This window comes from Pan paniscus, chromosome 6 (assembly GCF_029289425.2).
Source record: "Pan paniscus chromosome 6, NHGRI_mPanPan1-v2.0_pri, whole genome shotgun sequence".
Classification (NCBI taxonomy): Eukaryota; Metazoa; Chordata; class Mammalia; order Primates; family Hominidae; genus Pan; species Pan paniscus.
In genome coordinates, this window is record NC_073255.2 from 92,846,869 (window position 1) to 92,865,610 (window position 18,742).

At 46.2% G+C, this 18,742-nt stretch overlaps 1 protein-coding gene across 2 annotated transcripts in view; it reads right to left on the bottom strand.

The window, feature by feature from the left end:
- Positions 1-5,216: 5,216 nt before the first annotated feature.
- Positions 5,217-18,742, bottom strand: part of LOC129398161 (polypeptide N-acetylgalactosaminyltransferase 17-like) — a 71,950-nt gene continuing 58,424 nt past the window's right edge. For both annotated transcript variants that reach the window (XM_055114552.2, XM_055114554.2), the window contains 2 exons: positions 7,890-8,057; positions 5,217-6,802 (listed from right to left, as the gene is read on the bottom strand). In XM_055114552.2, coding sequence (XP_054970527.1) covers positions 6,674-6,802; positions 7,890-8,057 — 297 coding nt within the window. In that variant the 3' untranslated portion in view covers positions 5,217-6,673. The remainder of the gene's footprint in view (positions 6,803-7,889; positions 8,058-18,742) is intronic.

Consider the following 18,742-nt stretch of genomic DNA (forward strand, 5'->3'; position numbering starts at 1 on the left):
GCCCAGCCTTCACTGTAGGTTTAAATCTCATCAGGTGACAGAAAGCTTAGTCTTGTCTTCAGCCTCCAGAGGGAGGGACAGTGGGAAGACATTCTTGAGATTCAGATCATGCTTGGCTCACTGTCAGAAAGAGTTTTCCTGCCTTAGAACAACCTGTCTCTAGAGTTTATCAAGCAGATACTGACTGATTACTTGGACAGGTAGGTGGGCGTCCACTAGGGGAGTGGGTAAGATGCAGTTGTGTTCCTGGAGGAATATGAGCCCATCAACCATGTATTAAGGATGATAATAATCTCTGGTGAGGCTGGACAGTATCCTGTCTTCTGGAACCATCCACAGCATTATCGATTGATCCCTGTCTGGCTCTCCTTGTTTCCATTCTTGGTTCCTTGTTTTTGGCTAATCAGTATTGGGAGGCTGTATCAATACCCAGCAGAGGAGGTCAAGCTGGAAGCCACATGTGTGAGGTCCATCCATCGGCTGGGGCCTCTTTGGGGGAAAGAACACTGGAATTTTCTAATATGCCTGGAGCCCTATTCATGCCAATAGGCATAGACCCCATTTCATGACTGCTTGGGCTACAGGGCGGAAGCCCAATATATTGTGTTGGAATGAGACCACCACTTCTCCTGTTGTCCTTCCCAGCTTTTCCCCAACCCTCCCTTTTCCCTAGTTTATAAGACAGGAGAAAAGGGAGAAAGCAAAAAGTTGGAAAGAAACAGAAGTAAGATAAATAGCTAGATGACCTTGGCACCACCACCTGGCCCTGGTGGTTAAAATAATAATAATAATAATATTAACCCCCGACCAAAACTACTGGTGTTATTTGTAAATTCCAGACATTGTATGAGAAAGCACTGTAAAACTTTTTGTTCTGTTAGCTGATGTATGTAGCCCCCAGTCATGTTCCTCACGCTTACTTGATCTATTATGACCCTTTCATGTGGACCCCTTAGAGTTGTAAGCCCTTAAAAGGGCTAGGAATTTCTTTTTCAGGGAGCTCGGCTCTTAAGATGCGAAGTCTGCCGACGCTCCCGGCCGAATAAAAACCTCTTCCTTCTTTCATCTGGTGTCTGAGGAGTTTTATCTGTGACTCGTCCTGCTACAGTGTCTGTTTTCTTCTCTTAAATAGGAGCTTCCAAGGGCAAAAACCATGCTGCTTCTCTCTTCATCACAGTGCCTCACACTTAACACATTTTAGCTCAATCTCCTCTCTCCCTCCTTTCCTCTCTCTCTCTCTCCTTTCCCTTCCCAAGAAATCATAAGGGCCAGGCGCAGTGGCGCACGCCTGGAATCCCAGTATTTGGGAGGCTGAGTTGGGCGGATCACTTGAGGTCAGGAGTTTGAGACCAGCCAACATGGTGAAACCCCATCTCTACTAAAAATACAAAAATTAGACTGGCGTGGTGGCAGGTGCCTGTAATCCCAGCTACTCGGGAGGCTGAGGCAGGAGAATCGCTTGAGCCCGGGAGGTAGAGGTCTCAGTGTGCCAAGATTGTGCCACTGCACTCCAGCCTGGGCTGGACAGAGCAAGACTTCGTCTCAAAAAAAAAGAAAAAAAAAAAAGAAAGAAAGAAAAGAAAAAAGAAATCATAAGAAGCAAACCACAGAGGTGTCCAAATATATTTGTTGAACAGAACTGAAATGCACCTCTGCACTTTGGGGTTGAGCAGTGATCCCCAAACTTGGGTCTAAGGAGACTTATCTGAGAAGTGAAAAAACAGGGAAGCCAAGACACTCAGAGATTCATGATTGTGGGACATCAGGAACTGATCATTGGCAGGCACAGGGAGCTCAGATGGAAACGTGAGGCTGACATCCTGACACTCAGCAGGGACTGGGCTCCTGGCTTCAGCTGCTGGGCTTACTGAAGCCTGGGAAGGCTTCATGAAATGCCTAGTTCCCTACACAGGCGCCAAGCCCCTTGCAAGCCTTTTCCTGGCTGGCTGTGACCCTACCCTTCCCAGAAAAGCATTGGCAAAGAGGAAGGAGGAGAAATAGCACGTCAATCAATGATAACTCACTCACTGCAGCCCTGGGCGAGTGACCTGCTCTGCTCAGGGGCCTCCCTCACTTTAGGAAACTGGGTTGTTTTTCAAGGATGGTAGAAAAAATATCAGATGAAAAAAATGGCTTCAGAAACTCACATAAAAAGGCTTGGAGTGGCTTATAAGGGCAGTGTCTGGCCCCCAGTGTGCTGATTCTATCTTTTCCGATTCTTCTCTTTCCTTAGCCCCCAGCACCCATCTAACCAGAAAGAAAACATGTGAGATGTCTGAAATAACAGAGATTCAAAGGCATTGGCTTGACAGCTTGAGCATTTACCAGGACTACCATCTGCAACATTTTTTGTTTTTTGTTTTTTGTGTTTTTTTTGCCATATACATTGAGTGGAAAAGAAATTAGAGGAAAGAGAAAGAAATGGTCACAGCTAGGGGAGGGCAGGAGTTCTGGTGTGAGGGGAAGGGGCTGGGCAGGGCAGGAGGGTGACATAGCCAGAGCCCAGCCTCCTGTCCTGGCCTGCATTCTCCCCCACGGCAGAGGGGACCATGGAGGGTGCTCAGGTCAGGAAATGGATCTGTCACTTCTCAAACTATAGATGATGCCAATGACTGACATAATGAAGGAGTGTGAGATTTCCCTTCAGCTCAAGGCTTGGAGTTTGCTGCCCTGGCCATCCTTGTGCAGAGACATGGGGTCTCCAGAACTTTTTGTTTTCTTCTTTTTTTTTTTGAGACAGAGCCTCACTCTGTCACCCAGGCTGGAGCGCAGTGGTGTGACCTCAGCTCACTGCAACATCTGCCTCCCTGGTTCAAGCGATTCTCCTGCCTCAGCCTCCCATGTAGCTGGGACAACAGGCGCACGCCACCATGCCCAGCTAATTTTCCTATTTTTTTTTTAGTACAGATGGGGTTTCACCATGTTGGCCAGGATGGTCTCTATCTCTTGACCTCATGATCCGCCTTGGCCTCCCAAAATGCTGGGATTACAGGCATGAGCCATGGTGCCTGGCCTTGTTTTTGTTTTTGAGACAGAGTCTCGCTCTGTCATCCAGGCTGGAGTGCAGTGGTGCAGTCTCGGCTCACTGCAACCTCCGCCTCCTGGGCTCAAGAGATTCTCCTGCCTCAGCCTCCTGAGTAGCTGGGATTATAGGTGCCTGCCACCATGCCCAGCTAATTTTTGTATATTTTAGCAGAGATGGGGTTTCTCCATGTTGTCCAGGCTGGTCTCGAACTCCTACGATCTCCAGAACTTTTATTTTATTTATTTTTTTCAAGACGGAGTCTTGCCCCGTCGCCCAGGCTGGAGTGCAGTGGCGCCATCTCGGCTCACTGCAACCTTCGCCTCCTGGGTTCAAGCAATTCTCCTGCCTCAGCCTCCCGAGTAGCTGGGATTACAGGGTCACGCAACCACGCCTGGCTAATTTTTGTATTTTTAGTAGAGATGGGGTTTCACCATGTTGGCCAGGCTGGTCTTGAACTCCTGACCTCAAGTGATTCACCCGCCTCAGCCTCCCAAAGTGCTAGGATTACAGGCGTGAGCCACCACGCCCGGCCATCCAGAGCTTTTAAATTCTCCCGAAGGACTTAGGACCGATCCTTTCCTCCCCACCAGGGTCCTGCTTCTCTTTTCTCTTCCTCCCTTTCTCTTGCTTTGTTAATTCTTCTTCACTCCCTTGGTCCATGGCCACTCCCAGTGCCATCAAGCCCAGATGGGACCCCATGGGGTCAAGAGGGTGTTGCCCTGGGATGCTGACCTCATGCTTTGAGCAGTCTCCCCAGGTATCCTGATCCCATGGCGGGAAGCTGCTGACAGATGGTTCTGATGTGAACAGCACCTCCAGGCTACTGGACCTTATAACCAAGGTTCAGAGCTCAGAGCACATGTGCTGGTACCAGAGAGTCTCAGGGGTCCTGAGCCAGCATCCCCCACGCCACATAAACAAGCAAAGCGGGCCATCTTGTCCTGCCACTGTGTGGCCCTAAAAAAGAGGGGGTGCCAGATGCAGTAGCTCATACCTGTAACTTCAGCACTTTGGGAGGCCGAGGTGGAGGATCACTTGAGTTCAGGAGTTCCAGACCAGCCTGGCCAACATGGTGAAACCCCGTCTCTTACTAAAAAAAAAAAAAAAAAAAAAAAAAAAAAAAAATAGGTGTGGTGGCAGACGCCTGTAATCCCAGCTACTCAGGAGGCTGGGGCAGGAGAATCACTTGAACCTGGGAGGCAGAGTTTGCAGTGAGCCAAGATTGCGCCACTGTACTCCAGCCTGGGTGAGAAGAGTGAAAAAAAAAAAAAAAAGGTGGAATTTTCTGGATAGTGGCAGGAAGCGGCTGGATCAGGCCAAGTCCCATGGTAAGTCGCCCCTTCCTTACAGCTTTCTGTGCCAACCTGACGTTCCTAACCTGGGACACACAAGGGTTAGTAAGCGAGGGTCAGGTGTCCAGTTCTGTCCTGCTTTGAGGGGGAAAAGGCGAGTGCGAGGGTAGACCGGCATTGCCTTAGTCAGCCCCAGTGTGCGGGGGCCTTTTGCCTTTACTAAGAGCAAACCCAGACCTGGTGCACTGACTCACACCTGTAATCTCTGCACTTTGAGGGGCTGAGGTGGGAGGATCACTTGAGGCCAGGAATTCAAGACCAGAGTGGGGAACATAGCAAGAACCTGTTTCTCAAAAATCAGCCAGGTCTAGTGGCCTGTGCCTGTGGTTCCAGTTACTCAGAAGGCTGAGGTGAAAGGACTGCCTGAGGCCAGGAGTTTGAAATGAATCTGGGCAATATAGCAAGACCCCTCTCTACAATTTTTTTTTTAATTAGCTGGATGCAGTGGCTCACACCTGAAATCCCAGCAGTTTGAGATGTGAAGGTGGGAAGATCTCTTGAGGCTAGGAGTTCAGGCCCAGCCTGGGCAACATAGCAAGATTCCATCTCTAAAAAATCTTTTTTAAAAAATTAGCCAGGCACGGTGATGTGTACCTGTAGTCTCAGTTACTCAGGAGGCTGAGGTGGGAGGATCATTTGAGCCCAGGAGTTTGAGGCTGCAGTGGGTCATGATTGCACCACTGCACTCCAGCCTGGGCCACAGAGCAAGACCCCATCTCAAATAAATAGATAAATAAGTAACACTAAACCCTCAAAGCCAAAGAAGCTCTCCTCCTACATCTCCATCACTCCCCTCCCCACCTCCAGTTCTGGAGAAATCAAGACACAAAGGAGGCCGCTCTGGGAAGTGCTAACATGTATTTATTCCACAAGGTGGGAGATGGGGTGAGGAGATGATCACCAGTAAGATGTCACCAAATGAGACACTGCGAATCCCACACAGGGCAAGGGGGCAGCTACAGGGTTCAGCTCTGGGCAGGGCTTGGCCAGGGACAGTGTGGGGAAAAAGAGATGGGGACTGGGAGATGGGACAGCCTCCCAGCGGGGGCACCCCACAGGGCAGGGCTGAGACACATCCTTCCGGCCAGTGACATGGAGCCAAACCCACACCCTTCTCATCCCTCGTCCCCATCCAGGTGAGTAATGAAGCAGCAAGCCCAAGGCCACACAGCTAGGTCAGCATCGTCACACACTCTGGAACGCACAGCCAGACACACACACACACACCCTGCCACGCACAGCACGCAGGCACACACAGGCTTGTGCATGCACACGCGTTCATATATTAACTCTGATTTATATGTGCACCCTAACCAGAGGGCAATCGAAAAAAAATACTCTTCAGAGAGGAAACGACTGCCTTCTCCTCTGCCAGCCAGCAGAGCGTGGGGTGAAATGAGGTGAGCCAAAAGCATCTTCAAGGGTCCTGGCAGCCTTTGCTTCAGCCCTTAGGTTCTGGATGGAGGACCGCTGCTTCTCCCCGGTGGCAGCCTCTGGGAGTCAGGGCTCCCTGGTCCTGGACCCAGCTCCATCCTGCGGGGCCCTTGTGGCTGAGATCCGACTGCAGGCTTAGCCTATTTCTGTCTCTGGCTTCCTCTAGACACAGGCAGGAGAGCTGGCCCAAGCACACTGATAAGAGCCTAGTGCCCAGGTGATTAGGAGAGAAAGCATCAGCTCCATCAGGTCATCTCAGGAGGGGCCAGAAAAGTCCAGAGCTGCAGTGCCCAAAGCTACCCTGGTGGGAAGGGTTAGGGGCAGTAGCTGCCTTGGGGCGTGAACAGGCAGGTGTCATCTGGATAGAAGTAACCTCGGAGGAAATAGTGCCCGGTCCTCACTGCCTCCTTTTAGGGTGGGGAGCTAGGACATGGCTGAAGCCCCCGCTGCCTCCCACCGTGTTGATGGCTGGAGTTCAGCAGCTGCTGCTGCAAGAGATGAGACACAGGAGGGGACCCTGCCAGTCCCAGATCCTGATTCTGGGATGGGAGATGTGGAGGAGAACTGGACAGTCTTGCTCCTCAGTACCAGCTCCACATCAGAGGCTGTGGAAGACAGCTCTCAGTTTCCCAGAGGAAGGGTGGGGGGCTTTTCCAGGGTGCAGGAAACTTGTGGGCAGCTGAATGCCTGAGGGGGGACAGAGTCTTCATCCGGGGTCCCTGTGCTGCCCTGGAGAAGCCCTGGGGGGCCCATTGAGCACCTGCCGGCCCCTTGCTGTCTCTCTGCCAGGGCAGCTGGTCCAGATGTTGGGGGGAGCAGCCATGTCCTGGGGGCCAGGCTCCAGTGCTCCAGCTCCCTCCCTCTACTTGATGGAGTTCTTAATGGTCCACCTCTGACCTGTGCAGCTGCGGAGGATGAGGTGGATGCCAGCCAGGCCGCGGTTCTCCACCTCCAGGCAGCGTCCCGTGCCCTTGTTCATGATGGCTCCATTCTGGGAGGGGGCAAAATTGAGGAGAGAGGAGAAGAGAGAGAGGAGAGAGAGACAGCGAGAGATACAGAGAGAGGAGAAAGAGAAAAAGAAAAAGAAGAGAAAGAGAGAAAGAGGCAAAGAGAAGACAGAAAGAGGAGAGAGAGACAGAGAAAGAGGCAAAGAGAAGACAGAAAGAGGAGAGAGAGAAAAAGAGGGAAGAGAGGAGAAAGAGAGAAGATAGAGACAGAAGAGAAAGAGACAGGAGAGAGAATGAGACAAAGAAAGAGACAAAGAGAAGACAAAGGGAGGAGGGGTAGAAAAAGGGAAGAGAGAGAAGAGAGAAGATAGAGGAGAGAGAAAAAGAGATAAAGGGGAGAGAGACAGAAAAAAGAGAAGAGAGGAACAGAGAGAAGACAGGAGATAGAGGAGAGACAAGACAGAGAAGAGAAAGAGAGAAAGGGAGAGAGAGGCAGAGAGAGGGAGATAGAGGGAGAGAGGGAGAGAGAGGGAGAGAGGGAGAGAGAGGGAGAGAGAAAGAGTGCAATAGGAGAGAGAAAGAAAGAGAGAGGCTTAACTATCATGGCGCCTGGCACATAGCTTCTTGCAGAGAATCAATTCCACCAAAATTCTTTGCATGAGACTGGGGCAGGGAAGCATAAGGACCTCCTCTGAGGACTCTGAAGTCAGAACCTAAATAAGCTTCACCCAGTTGGAGTATCTGAATCAGGTGAGGAGCATTGGTGGGGGATGGGGTCAGGATGGGGTCAGGATGTTGAGTTTCCTGGGATATTCTTGGTCTGATGGTCTCAACCCCACTGGCTGTGGGTACTTAGTGTATTTCAAGGAAGTCCCCCCTCACTCCTATCTCAGGATTGATCAGAGCTCAACCAGCCTAGCACTGACGTAGGAATCAGAAATGCTACTCCATGCAGAAACTCCACAGCTGCCCCCAGGAAGTGCTTTGGGTCCACAAGCCCAGCCCGGGGCAGGGAGACCTGGGTTCAGGGTCGCTCTTTGCTGGGGACCCCTGGGGAAGCAGGATTCCCCTCTGTGGTCTGCAGCCTCTTGCAGCTACTCTGGGTGCTGGCTCTGTCCATACAGCACTCACCTGGATGAAGTTCCAGCGCTTGTACAGGCTGTTCTTGACCTTGTCGCAGTCCAGGAGCTGGGGCAGCCGACTCTTGGAGTTGTCCACCAGGCAGCGGGTATCAGGGAGGAGTGTGGTGGTCCCCAGGGCACCCAAGTGCAGGAAGCCTTCCTTGGTGTAGCTGGCAAGCTGTCGAGAGACCAGAGCAGCAGGGGAATGGAAGTGGGAGGCAGGAGTGAGACATGGGAGGAAGCAGGGCTCAGGTCTCTCGGCTTTACTCCTGCTGTTTGTCAATACCACGGTCCTGGCCACCATCCCAGCCTGTCACTCAGGCCATATGCTCACCTCACAGGACAGCCCTGTTCCAGAAAGCCACCCAGGCTTCTGAGCCTGGATACAGAGTCCCCAGGGCAACTCTCTGATCTTTTTTCCTTTTTTCTTTGAGATAGAGTCTCACTCTGTTGCCCTGTCTGGAGTGCAATGGCACAATCTCAGCTCACTGCAACCTCCGCTTCCCAGGTTCAAGCAATTCTCCTGCCTCAGCCTCCTGAGTACGTGGGATTACAGGCGTGCACCACCACACTCGGTTAATTTTTTATTTTTAGTAGAGATGGAGTTTCACCATGTTGGTCAGGCTGGTCTTGAACTCCTGACCTCGTGATCTGCCCGCCTCAGCTTCTCAAAGTGCTGGGATTACAGGCATGAGCCACCGCGCCCGGCCCTGATCTTTTATCTAAGCATATCCTCAGTCAGTGTTTTAGGACCTAGTCTTCTGTTCAGCAACGTCGGGGAGAAGAAATAGATGAAGAAGCTGGATGTCTAATTTCTAAATGGCTCTACTTTCAGCTGGCTGGGCCACCTTGAACAAGTAACCTGAGTCTCCATTTCCTCTCCACTTACAAAGGGGGATTGACTAAATCTACCCTGCTGCAAAAGGCTCAAAGAAGCCATTCACTGAAGAAGAAACAGACATTAAACAGTACTCAACCTCATAGGTATGAAAAGAAACAAAAATCTAAAATAATGAGATACCACGTTTTACAAAAGAGATTAGGCCAGGCTCAGTGGCTCATGCCCGTGATCCCAGCACTTTGGGAGGCTGACGCAGGCAGATCACTTGAAGCCAGGAGTTCGAGACCAGCCTGACCAACATGGCCAAACTCTGTCTCTTCTAAAACTACAAAAATCAGCTGGGTGTGGTGGTGAGCAACTATAATCCAAGCTATTCAGGAGGCTGAGGCAGGAGAATTGCTTGAACCTGGGGGTGCGGAGGTTGCAGTGAGCGGAGATTGTGCGACTGCACTCCAGCCTGGGCAACAGAGTGAGGCTCTGTCTCAAAAAACAAACCAAAACCAAAAAAAAAAAAAAAAAAAACCCAAAAACTGAAACTAAAATCAGAGATTATTCACCACATTTTGGTGACTGAAGTCTAAGATGGGCCCTCTCACTATTGGGCTGGAGGGAGGGTAGATTACTACAACCTTTCAAAAAGGAGATTTCTAAATATATACTTTGTTCTTTTAAAATGTTCATGGTCTTTGATTCAATTAATCCACTTTTATGCACAAAGGACATGAACAGACACTCTCACTAGAAGACATACAAGTGGCCAACAAACATGTGAAAAAATGCTCATCATCACTAATCATCAGACACATGCAAATCAAAACCACAATGAGATACCATCTCACACCAGCAAGAATGGCTATTATTAAAAAGTCAAAAAATAACAGAGGTTGATGAGGCTGCAGAGAAGAAGGCATGCTTATACACTGTTGGTGGGAATGTAAATTAGTTCATCCACTGTGGAAAGAAGTTTGGAGACTTATCAAAGAACTAAAAGTAGAACTACTGTTTGACCTGCAATCCTATTACTGGGTATCTACCCAAAGGAAAAGACATCATTCTACCAAAAAGACACATGCACTTACACATTCATTGCAGCACTATTCACAATAGCAAAGGTATGCAATCAACCCACGTGCCCATAAATGGTGAATTTGATGAAGAAAATGTGGTACCTATACACCATGGAATACAATACAGCCATGAAAAAGAACAGCATCATGTCTTTTGTAGTAACATGGATGCAGCTGGAGGCCATTATCCTAAGAGAATTAATGCAGAATCAGAAGACCAAATACTGTATGATGTTCTCACTTGTGAGTGGGAGCTAAATATTGGGTATTCATGGACATAAAGATGGAAATTACAGACACTGGGAATGCCAAAAGGAGGGAGGGAGAAAGAAAGGCAAGAGTTGAAAAACTACCTATTGGGTATTATGCTTACTCCCTGGGTGACGATTTCAAGCATACCCCAAACCTCAGCATCATGCAATACACCCTTGTTAAAAACCTATATATGTACTCCCCTGAATCAAAATAGAAATTAAAAAGAATCCATTTGTAGAACTCCATGATATGTTTTGGCTGTGTCCCCACCCAAATCTCATCTTGAATTGTAGCTCCCATAATCCTCATGTGTTGTGGGAGGGACCCGGTGGGAGGTAATTGATTCATGAAGGGAGGTTTTTCCCATGCTGTTCTCATGATAATGAATAAGTCTTATGAGATCTGCTGGTTTTATAAAGGACAGTTCCCCTGCACATGCTCTCTTCCCTGCCGCCCCATAAGGCATCCCTTTGCTCCTCCCTCGCCTTCCAACATGATTGCGAGGCCTCCTCAGCCATGTAGAACTATGAGTCCATTAAAACCTCTTTTTCTTTATAAATTACCCAGTCTTGGGTATGTCTTTTTTAACAGCATGAGACTGGACTAATACACTCTATCAGAAGGAAATAATCAGAATTGCAAACAAAAAATTCATGGGTAGGGTATTTATTGCAACAGAATTTATAATAATGAAAGAGCAGAGCAAAAATATCGTAAGTGGGCAACATAATCCTAGTACTTGCTTTATGCTCTATATACAACAACAAATGCTGGATGATTGTGGTAGGTTGCAAAACTGACCACATCCTCTGCTATTCCTTCTATACACCCATGGCAAGATGGCTTTGAAGCAATTTCCATCAAGAAATGGAGTCTGTTCCCCCATCCCTTGAATGTTGGTTGGCCCTGTGACTTGCTTTGGCCAATGGAATGGAGCAGAAGTGAGGCGCCTGTTCCTAGACTAGACTTTTAGCCTTGTATGAATCCTTTCAGTCTCTTGGAACAATAAGCCCAGGCTGGCCTGTTTGAGGATGAGAGTCATGTGGCCCAACCAATTGCTAGTTAACCACCAGTTAACCAAATGGATGAGGCCAACCTGGATCAGGGAGCCCTCAGCCAACCTGCCAGCTGCTGATAGGAGATGCACGAATGAATCCAGCCTAGATCAGCCAAGCCTAGTCCAGATCAGAGAACCATCCAGCTGACCTGTAGACTCGTGAGCAATAAAAAATGCATATTGTTTTAAGCCACTACGTTTTGGGGTAGTTGTTATGCAGCAATTCCTGACTGATACAGGGAAGGTGTTGCCTGGCAACCTTCCCACAACAGGGCCTGTACTATGCTAGTAGCCTCACCTCTGCTGCCTTTACTTTCCTGGGGAAGGAAAATTATATTGTTTAAGAATCATATTCCAAAATAAAAAAAAATGCATCCATTCACCCATCTTTCACACTCCTGAGAGGGAGGGGCTGTGCCTAATTGATTTCCTTCCTTACTAGGAGCAAATCACAGACCAAGTGCTCAAAACGTGTTTGGGGTTGAGCACATAACTGTGGTGAATGGCATCATTTGAAAAGGCAGCCACATCTACACAGCTGTTGCCTAATAAATTAAAAAAAAAACACTCTGCATCATTTCTAACCATTGTAAAGAGAATAATGCAATTTTCCCAACAACTCTGCAAGATATGTTTTATTATTCTTTACATTTTATAGATGAGGAAACTGAGGCATGAAGACATCTGGTCACCTGGCTGGGTGCTGGCCGCTTTCTTTTGGTCACCGAATACCTGATGGTTGGCTGCCATGGCCCAGCAGCTGAGCAGCAAAAGAGCCCCCTCCCAGATTGCCAGGAGAACCCCACCTCCTCCAGAAAGCTTGAGCATATTCTGCCCAGGAATGAAATAAGTAGCTCTGCTCAGGGACAGGAGTGGCTCTTTTCTGGCAGATAAGATTCTCTGCATAGGGTTCTCATTTCTTGGTGAAAGGCACTCAGAAGCTCTTGGCTCTTATCCCAAAAGGAGGGCCTGGCTGGTCTCCTTGAACAAGGGACAGGGAGTTTATTAAGTGCCCTTGAGAGAGATGTGGTTAACGTGTGCTTTAAACCCCAATTAGTTCCAAATCAAAGTCATTAGAAGCAAAATGGTAAGAAAATCAGAAGCCCTCCCTCCCCCTCCCTAAACAATGTCTGCCTGAATATATTTAAATTCTCCAAATGCAAAGTGATGAATGACAGCAAGCTGCCTTTATGTTCAGGGAAAGATATACACAGCTGCTTACTGAAATTATGAATCAATCTATTATCCAGCAGGCAGATGAGCAGCACTAAGAACATTAATTAACTGAGCATATCTGTGACCCAGATGTTTAAAGAGGGAAGCTAAATGTCACTGGGAGTTAGAGGTTCTCCTTTCTGAGGTCTGTTAGGGAGTGAAACAATGAGACCTAGAATGCCAGGACCTGCAGAGGCCACATGGCAGTCCTAAGCCATGCAGCCATGCAGGGTAGGCTGGGGCAGGTGAGGAGGGCCCCTGAGTGGGATTTCCTTTCCAGGGGAAGGTGTTTATCTCACTGAAAATACTGGGTCATGTGCATAGGTTCTGCTGGTCTGGCCAAGGGACCAATACTTGCCTCCTTTTCTGAGAAAGTTAGAAGCCAGTACTGTGGTCTGAAGAATGATGGGGCTAAAGTTAGGCAAACAGATCTCACATCTGCTTTTCTACCATGAGGCAGGTGGGTAGTGAACCCTTGGATCTGCTGTCAACCAAATGTCCAAAGTTTGCCCCAGTCCTGAACCAGGAGCCTTTGGGGTGTTGTCCACCTACCATGACTCCTCATCCCTCATGCTCCTTCCTTGAGGGTCTCTTCTTCCTGTCCTCTGCACATTGAATAGGCTTTCCTGCCTCTAAGTCTTTGTCTAGGTGTGTTTCTCTGCCTGGAGATGCTACTGATTGGCCTTCCTCTAGAATGTTCTGGCTTCAACTTTCCTAGGCTTCAGTGTGATTCTCTCTCCTGCACAATGTCTTCCAGCCCCCAGACCTCTCCTTTCAGGTCTTTGGAGCAACTGGATGTATGTGCTGCTTTAATGTGTCTCTTCAAGGTGTGGTCTCCTCATTTTGACCATTTTGTTTATTCCTTTTCAAGCTGATGGACATTGGGGTTGTTTCCATTTTTTGGCTATTATGAATGATGCTGCTGTGGATATTCATGTACAATTTTCATATGAACATATGTTTTCAATTCTCTGAGGTATACACCTAGGAGTAGAATTACTCATCCTTGGGCCATATGGTAACTCTATGTTTAACTTTCTAAGGAACTGCCAAACTATTTTCCAAAGCAGCTGTACCATTTTACACTCCCACCAGCAATGAACCGGGGTTTCAATTTCTCCACATCCTGGCCAACTCATGTTATTGTCTGCTTTTTTTGATTCTAGTCATCCTAGTAGGAGTGTGAAGTGGCCACTGTGGTTTTAATTTGCATTTCTCTAATGACTAAAGATGTTGAGCATCTTTTCATTTGCTTATTGACCGTTTTATATCTTCTTTGAAAAAAAAAGTCTATTCGACCCTTTTGACCATTAAAAAAAGGGTTATTTGTCTTCTTATTTTTGAGTTATAAGAGTTCTTTACATATTCTGGATACTAAGACATTTTTCTGACATATGATGTACAAATATTTTCTCCCATTCTGTGGGTTGTTTTTCACTTGCTTGATAATGTCCTTTGAAGCATCAAAGTTTTTCTTTTTGGTAAAATACAAAGTAGCTATTTTTTCTTTGGTTATTTGTGGTTTTGAAGTCATATCTAAGAAACCATTGCAAAATCCAAGGTCATGAAGATTTACCCCTGTGTTTTCTAAGAATTTTATAGTTTCATCTCTTATATTTAGGTCTTTGATGCCCTTTGAATTTTTTTTCTGTATAGTATAAGGTTGAGGTCCAAATTCACTCTTCTTCATGTGGATATCTGTGTCCCGGCACCATTGCTGAAAAGACTATTCTTTCCTTATTGAATTGTCTTGTCACTCTTGTCAAAAATCAATGGACTATAAATGTGAGGGTTTGTTTCTAGACTCTAAATGTGATTCCTTTGATCTCCACGTCTATCTTTGTGCCACACTATACTGCTTTGATTATTATAGCTTTGTAGTAAGTCTTAGAACTGGGAAGTGTGAGTCTTGCAACTTTGTTCTTTTTCAATACTGTTCTGGCTATTTTGTGTCCCTTGAATTTCATATGTATTTTAGGATTAGCTTTTCCATTTCTGCAAAAAAAAAAAAAAAAAAAAAAAAGGCAGTTGGCATTTTGATAGGGATTGCATTGAATCTCTAGATCAATTTAGGAAGAAATGCCATCTTAACACTCTTAAGTCCTCTAATCCATGAACACAGGATATCTTTTTTACTTAGATCTTTAATTTCTTTCAATAATGTTTTCTCATTTTCAGTGTACATGTCTTGCATTTTTTTGGCTAAATTTATTCCTAAGCATTTAATCCTTTTTGATGCTATTGTAAATGGTTTTGTTCTCTTAATTCCCTTTTCAGAATGTTCATTGCCAGTGCAAGTAGTGTGTTTAATACACCTCTGTGATCACACCAACCACCCAGGGACCTCATGGTCACTCTGAACTGCAGGTTTTACGAGTCTCCTTGGTCTTTGCTTTCACACAGCCAGGGACAGGTGCCAACTGACCACACCCACTGGAGACCTGTGTTCCAACTGTGCCTGGGCCCTTCTCACCTTTTCATTTGCCTCATGTGACTCTCTGTCAGCCAACACTGCCTTCCATCCCTGCCACAGTCTAGATTTTTAAAAATGTGTTCTTCCTCCTCAATCTCCTATCCTGGTGTCCTGGGCCCTTACTGCCTTCAGAGAATATTACTTTCCATTTTGTTGAAAAGTTGTCTCCCTTACTTCTCAAAAACCTGTCTTCCTTCACTCTCATTTCCTTCGGTCTCTGACCCTCTTCCCACACTGTAGGTACCCTAAGCCATTATTCACTCCTTTCTTTCATTTCTTCAATCAAGCTACAAATATAACCAGATCGTTATGACTCTAGCCACAGCTCTACTTATCTCTTAATTTGAATTTCCTCTCTCTTATACCTTTAATGCCTTGAAACCTAACTTCTGCCATTGTTACTTTATTGAAATTGCTCTTTTAAAGGTTATCAGGTGATGCGGTTTGAGTGTTTGTCTCCTCCAAATATCATGTTGAAATGTGATTGATGGTGTTGGAGATGGGGTCTGAGGGAGGTAACTGTATCATGGGGCCATATCCCTTATGAATGGTTTAAGCACCATCCCCTTGGTGATAAATGAGTTCTTGCTTAGTTAGTTAATGCAAGATCTGGTTGTTTAGAAGTCTAGGACCTTCTCACCTCACTCTCTTTTTCCCACTCTTGCCCACTGATGTGCCTGCTCCTGCTTCACCTTCCGTCATGGGCAAAAGCTCCCTGAGGCCTCACCAGAAGCTGAGCAGATATTGTACAGCCAAAAGCCAATTAAACCTCTTTTCTTTATAAATTACCCAGTCTCCAGTATTTCTTTAAAACAAGGCAAGAACAGCCTAATAAACCAGGATCTATAAATTATAAACTTCAATTGCCCCCAGGCACTGTGCTGAGTACAGTTGATATAACTTCTCCTATATGTAGTCACTTTCTTGGAGAGTTTTCCATCCTCAGCGCTTTCAATAGCATTTACATGCTAATTTGGCTGTTTGAAACTTCTATCTCCAAACCAAAAATTTCCCTCAATTCCAACTTTGTATATCCAGCTCCCTACTTGACATACCACTTGGATGTCTAATAAGCATTTTAAATTTAGATGACCCAACTGAACTGATCCTCTTGTGTAACCACCATCACCCATACACTCATCCAGCATCTATTCCTTCTTGGTAATGATAACTCCATCCTTACAGTTGCTTAGGCCAAACACCTTACTTACCCCTTTCTCTGATCCACCATATTCAATCCATTAGCAAATCATATCCAGATTCCACCTCCACAGCTACCTCCCTGTTCTAAGCCAACTTCCTTTCTTGATAAGGTTAGTGCAATGGCCTCCTAACTGGTTCCCCAGTTCCCCCTCCTTGCCTCCCTCAGCTTTTTATCAACACACCATCCAGAGTGACTGCTTTTAAAATACTAAATTATTTAAAATCATGTTACTTTAAATTGGAGTCAGGGTGTGCCATCTCTCTGCTGAAAATCTTCTGGAAGCTTCCAATCTCACCCAAAATAATAGTCCAAGATCCTTGCGATGGGTCTTGCAATCCAATAATAGCTTTCTGAGCTTCCAGAACTTCCAGCCACATGTCATATTGTTTGCTGAGACTTTTCCTTGATCATCTTATTTAATCCAGCCACATGCGCCTCGCTGCTGATCTGTGAACCGTCCATGCCTGCTCCTGCTCAGAGCCTTTGCACTGGCTGTTCCTTCTCTCTTGAATACTCTTCCTTTAGGTATCTTTCTCTTTTTATATTTTTAAAAATTTTAGATTCAGGGGGTAGTGTACATATTTGTAACATGGATATATTGCATAATGCTGAGGTTTGGGCTTCTACTGAACCCATCACCCAAATAGTAAACATAGTACCCAGTAGGCACTTTTCAACCCTTACCCTCCTCCCTCTCTCTCTACTCTGGTAGTCCACAGTGTCTATTGTTTCCATTTCTATGTCCAATGTTTAGCTCCCACTTATAAGTGAGAACATGTGGTATTAGGTTTTCTGTTCCTTTGTTAATTCACTTAGGATAATGGCCTCCAGCTACATCTATGTTGCTGCAAAGGATATGATTTCATTCTTTTTTATGGTTGCATAGTGTTCCATGACATGTATGTATATATATATATATATATATACACACAAACACACACACACACATATATATATATACACTTACACCACGTTTTCTTTATCCCATCCACTCTTGATGCGCACTTAGGTTAATTCCATGAATTTGTTATTGTGGATAGTGCTGTGATGAACATACAAGTGCAGGCATCTTTTTGATAGGATGACTACTTTTTCTTTGGGTAGATACCCAGGAGTGCCTCCTCCAGATGTTTGAATGGCTCACTCTCTCACCTCTTTCAAGTTTCTGCTTAAATGTCATATTCTTTTTTTTTTCTTTTTTGAGATAGAGTCTCACTCTGTCGTCCAGGCTGGAGTACAATGGCGCGATCTTGGCTCACTGCAACCTCCACCTCCTGAGTTCAAGCGATTCTCCTGCCTTAGCCTCCAGAGTAGCCGGGATTACAGGCACCTGCCACCATGCCCAGCTAATTTTTATATTTTTAGTAGAGACAAGGTTTCACCAGGTTGGCCAGGCTGGTCTTGAACTTCTGACCTCAGGTGATCTGCCCACCTTGGCATCCCAAAGTGCTGGGATTACAGGTGTGAGCCATCGTGACCGGCCAAATGTCATATTCTTGCTGAGACTTTCCCTTGATCATCTTATTTAAAATTTCACATCCACCCCTTACTCCCTATCTTTCTCCTTGCTTTACTTCTCTGCAAACACCTATTATCTTCTATTAAACCATCTATTTTCCTTACCTACCCAGTTTGTTGTTTGGCTCCCTTGGCTAGAATGAGAGTGGCATGAAGGCAGGGGTGTGTTTGCTTAACTTTTTTGTTCACTGCTCTATCTCTAGCTCTTAGAAGAATGCCTGGCATATAGTAGGTGCTTGATAAATATTTGTTGACATCATGAATGAATGACACAGTGCTTGCTTTCGAGGTGTTCACAGCTTACTCACTGGAGTCAGGCAAGTAAAAAGGCAATGATAAAATGTGAAATATTGCTAGGAAATACACGGTGGGTTCATAAAAGCAGAATAGGATGAGTCCCCATCCAAAAGAGGAAGGTCAAAGAAGGATTCCCAGAGGAGAAGGCATTGAAGTCAAGCCCTGATGGAGTCAGCCAACTAGGCAAGTAAGAGAAAAACAGATCAGACCAGGAATATGGAGCAGCTGTTTAAAGGCCTGGAGACCAGAGGAAATGTGGTGTTTTGGAGAACCCAAGCATAGCTTTCACCATGATGGAGTATAGAGGTGGGGGAGCTGGGTCTAGTGAAGGTGAGACTCCACTAGATGGAGTCCATCAAGCTCAGGAATCGGGGCTTTCTCATCAAGAGCCATCTGAATTTTAGGCTGACCACACTGTCAGTTGAGTGGAGAATGAACTGCAATGAGGATGGAAGTAGAGGGGCGGATGAAGGTCTGAACTCAAGTGTGACAGTGAAGGTTAGAAGAAGACAGATTTGAGAATGCATACAAGTTAAGTAGTTAAGAATTCTTTTTTTTTTTTTTTTTTGAGAAAGAGTCTCACTATGTCACCCAAACTGTAGTGCAGTGGTGTGATCTCGGCTCACTGCAACCTCCGCCACCTGGGCTCAAGTGATTCTTGGGCCTTAGACTCCTGAGTATCTGGGACTACAGGTGTGCACCACTGTGCCTGGCTAGTTTTTTGTTGTTGTTGTATTTTTAGTAGACATGGGCTTTCGCTATGTTGGCCAGGCTGGTCTTGAACTCCTAGCCTCAAGTGATCTGCCCGCCTTGGCCTCCCAAACTGCTGGGATTACAGGCGTGAGCCACTGTGCCTGGCCAATAATTATTCTATCTTACTGGAAAATGGAATATTTTATCATCATACACTGACACACTTCACCTTATTTTTTTTCT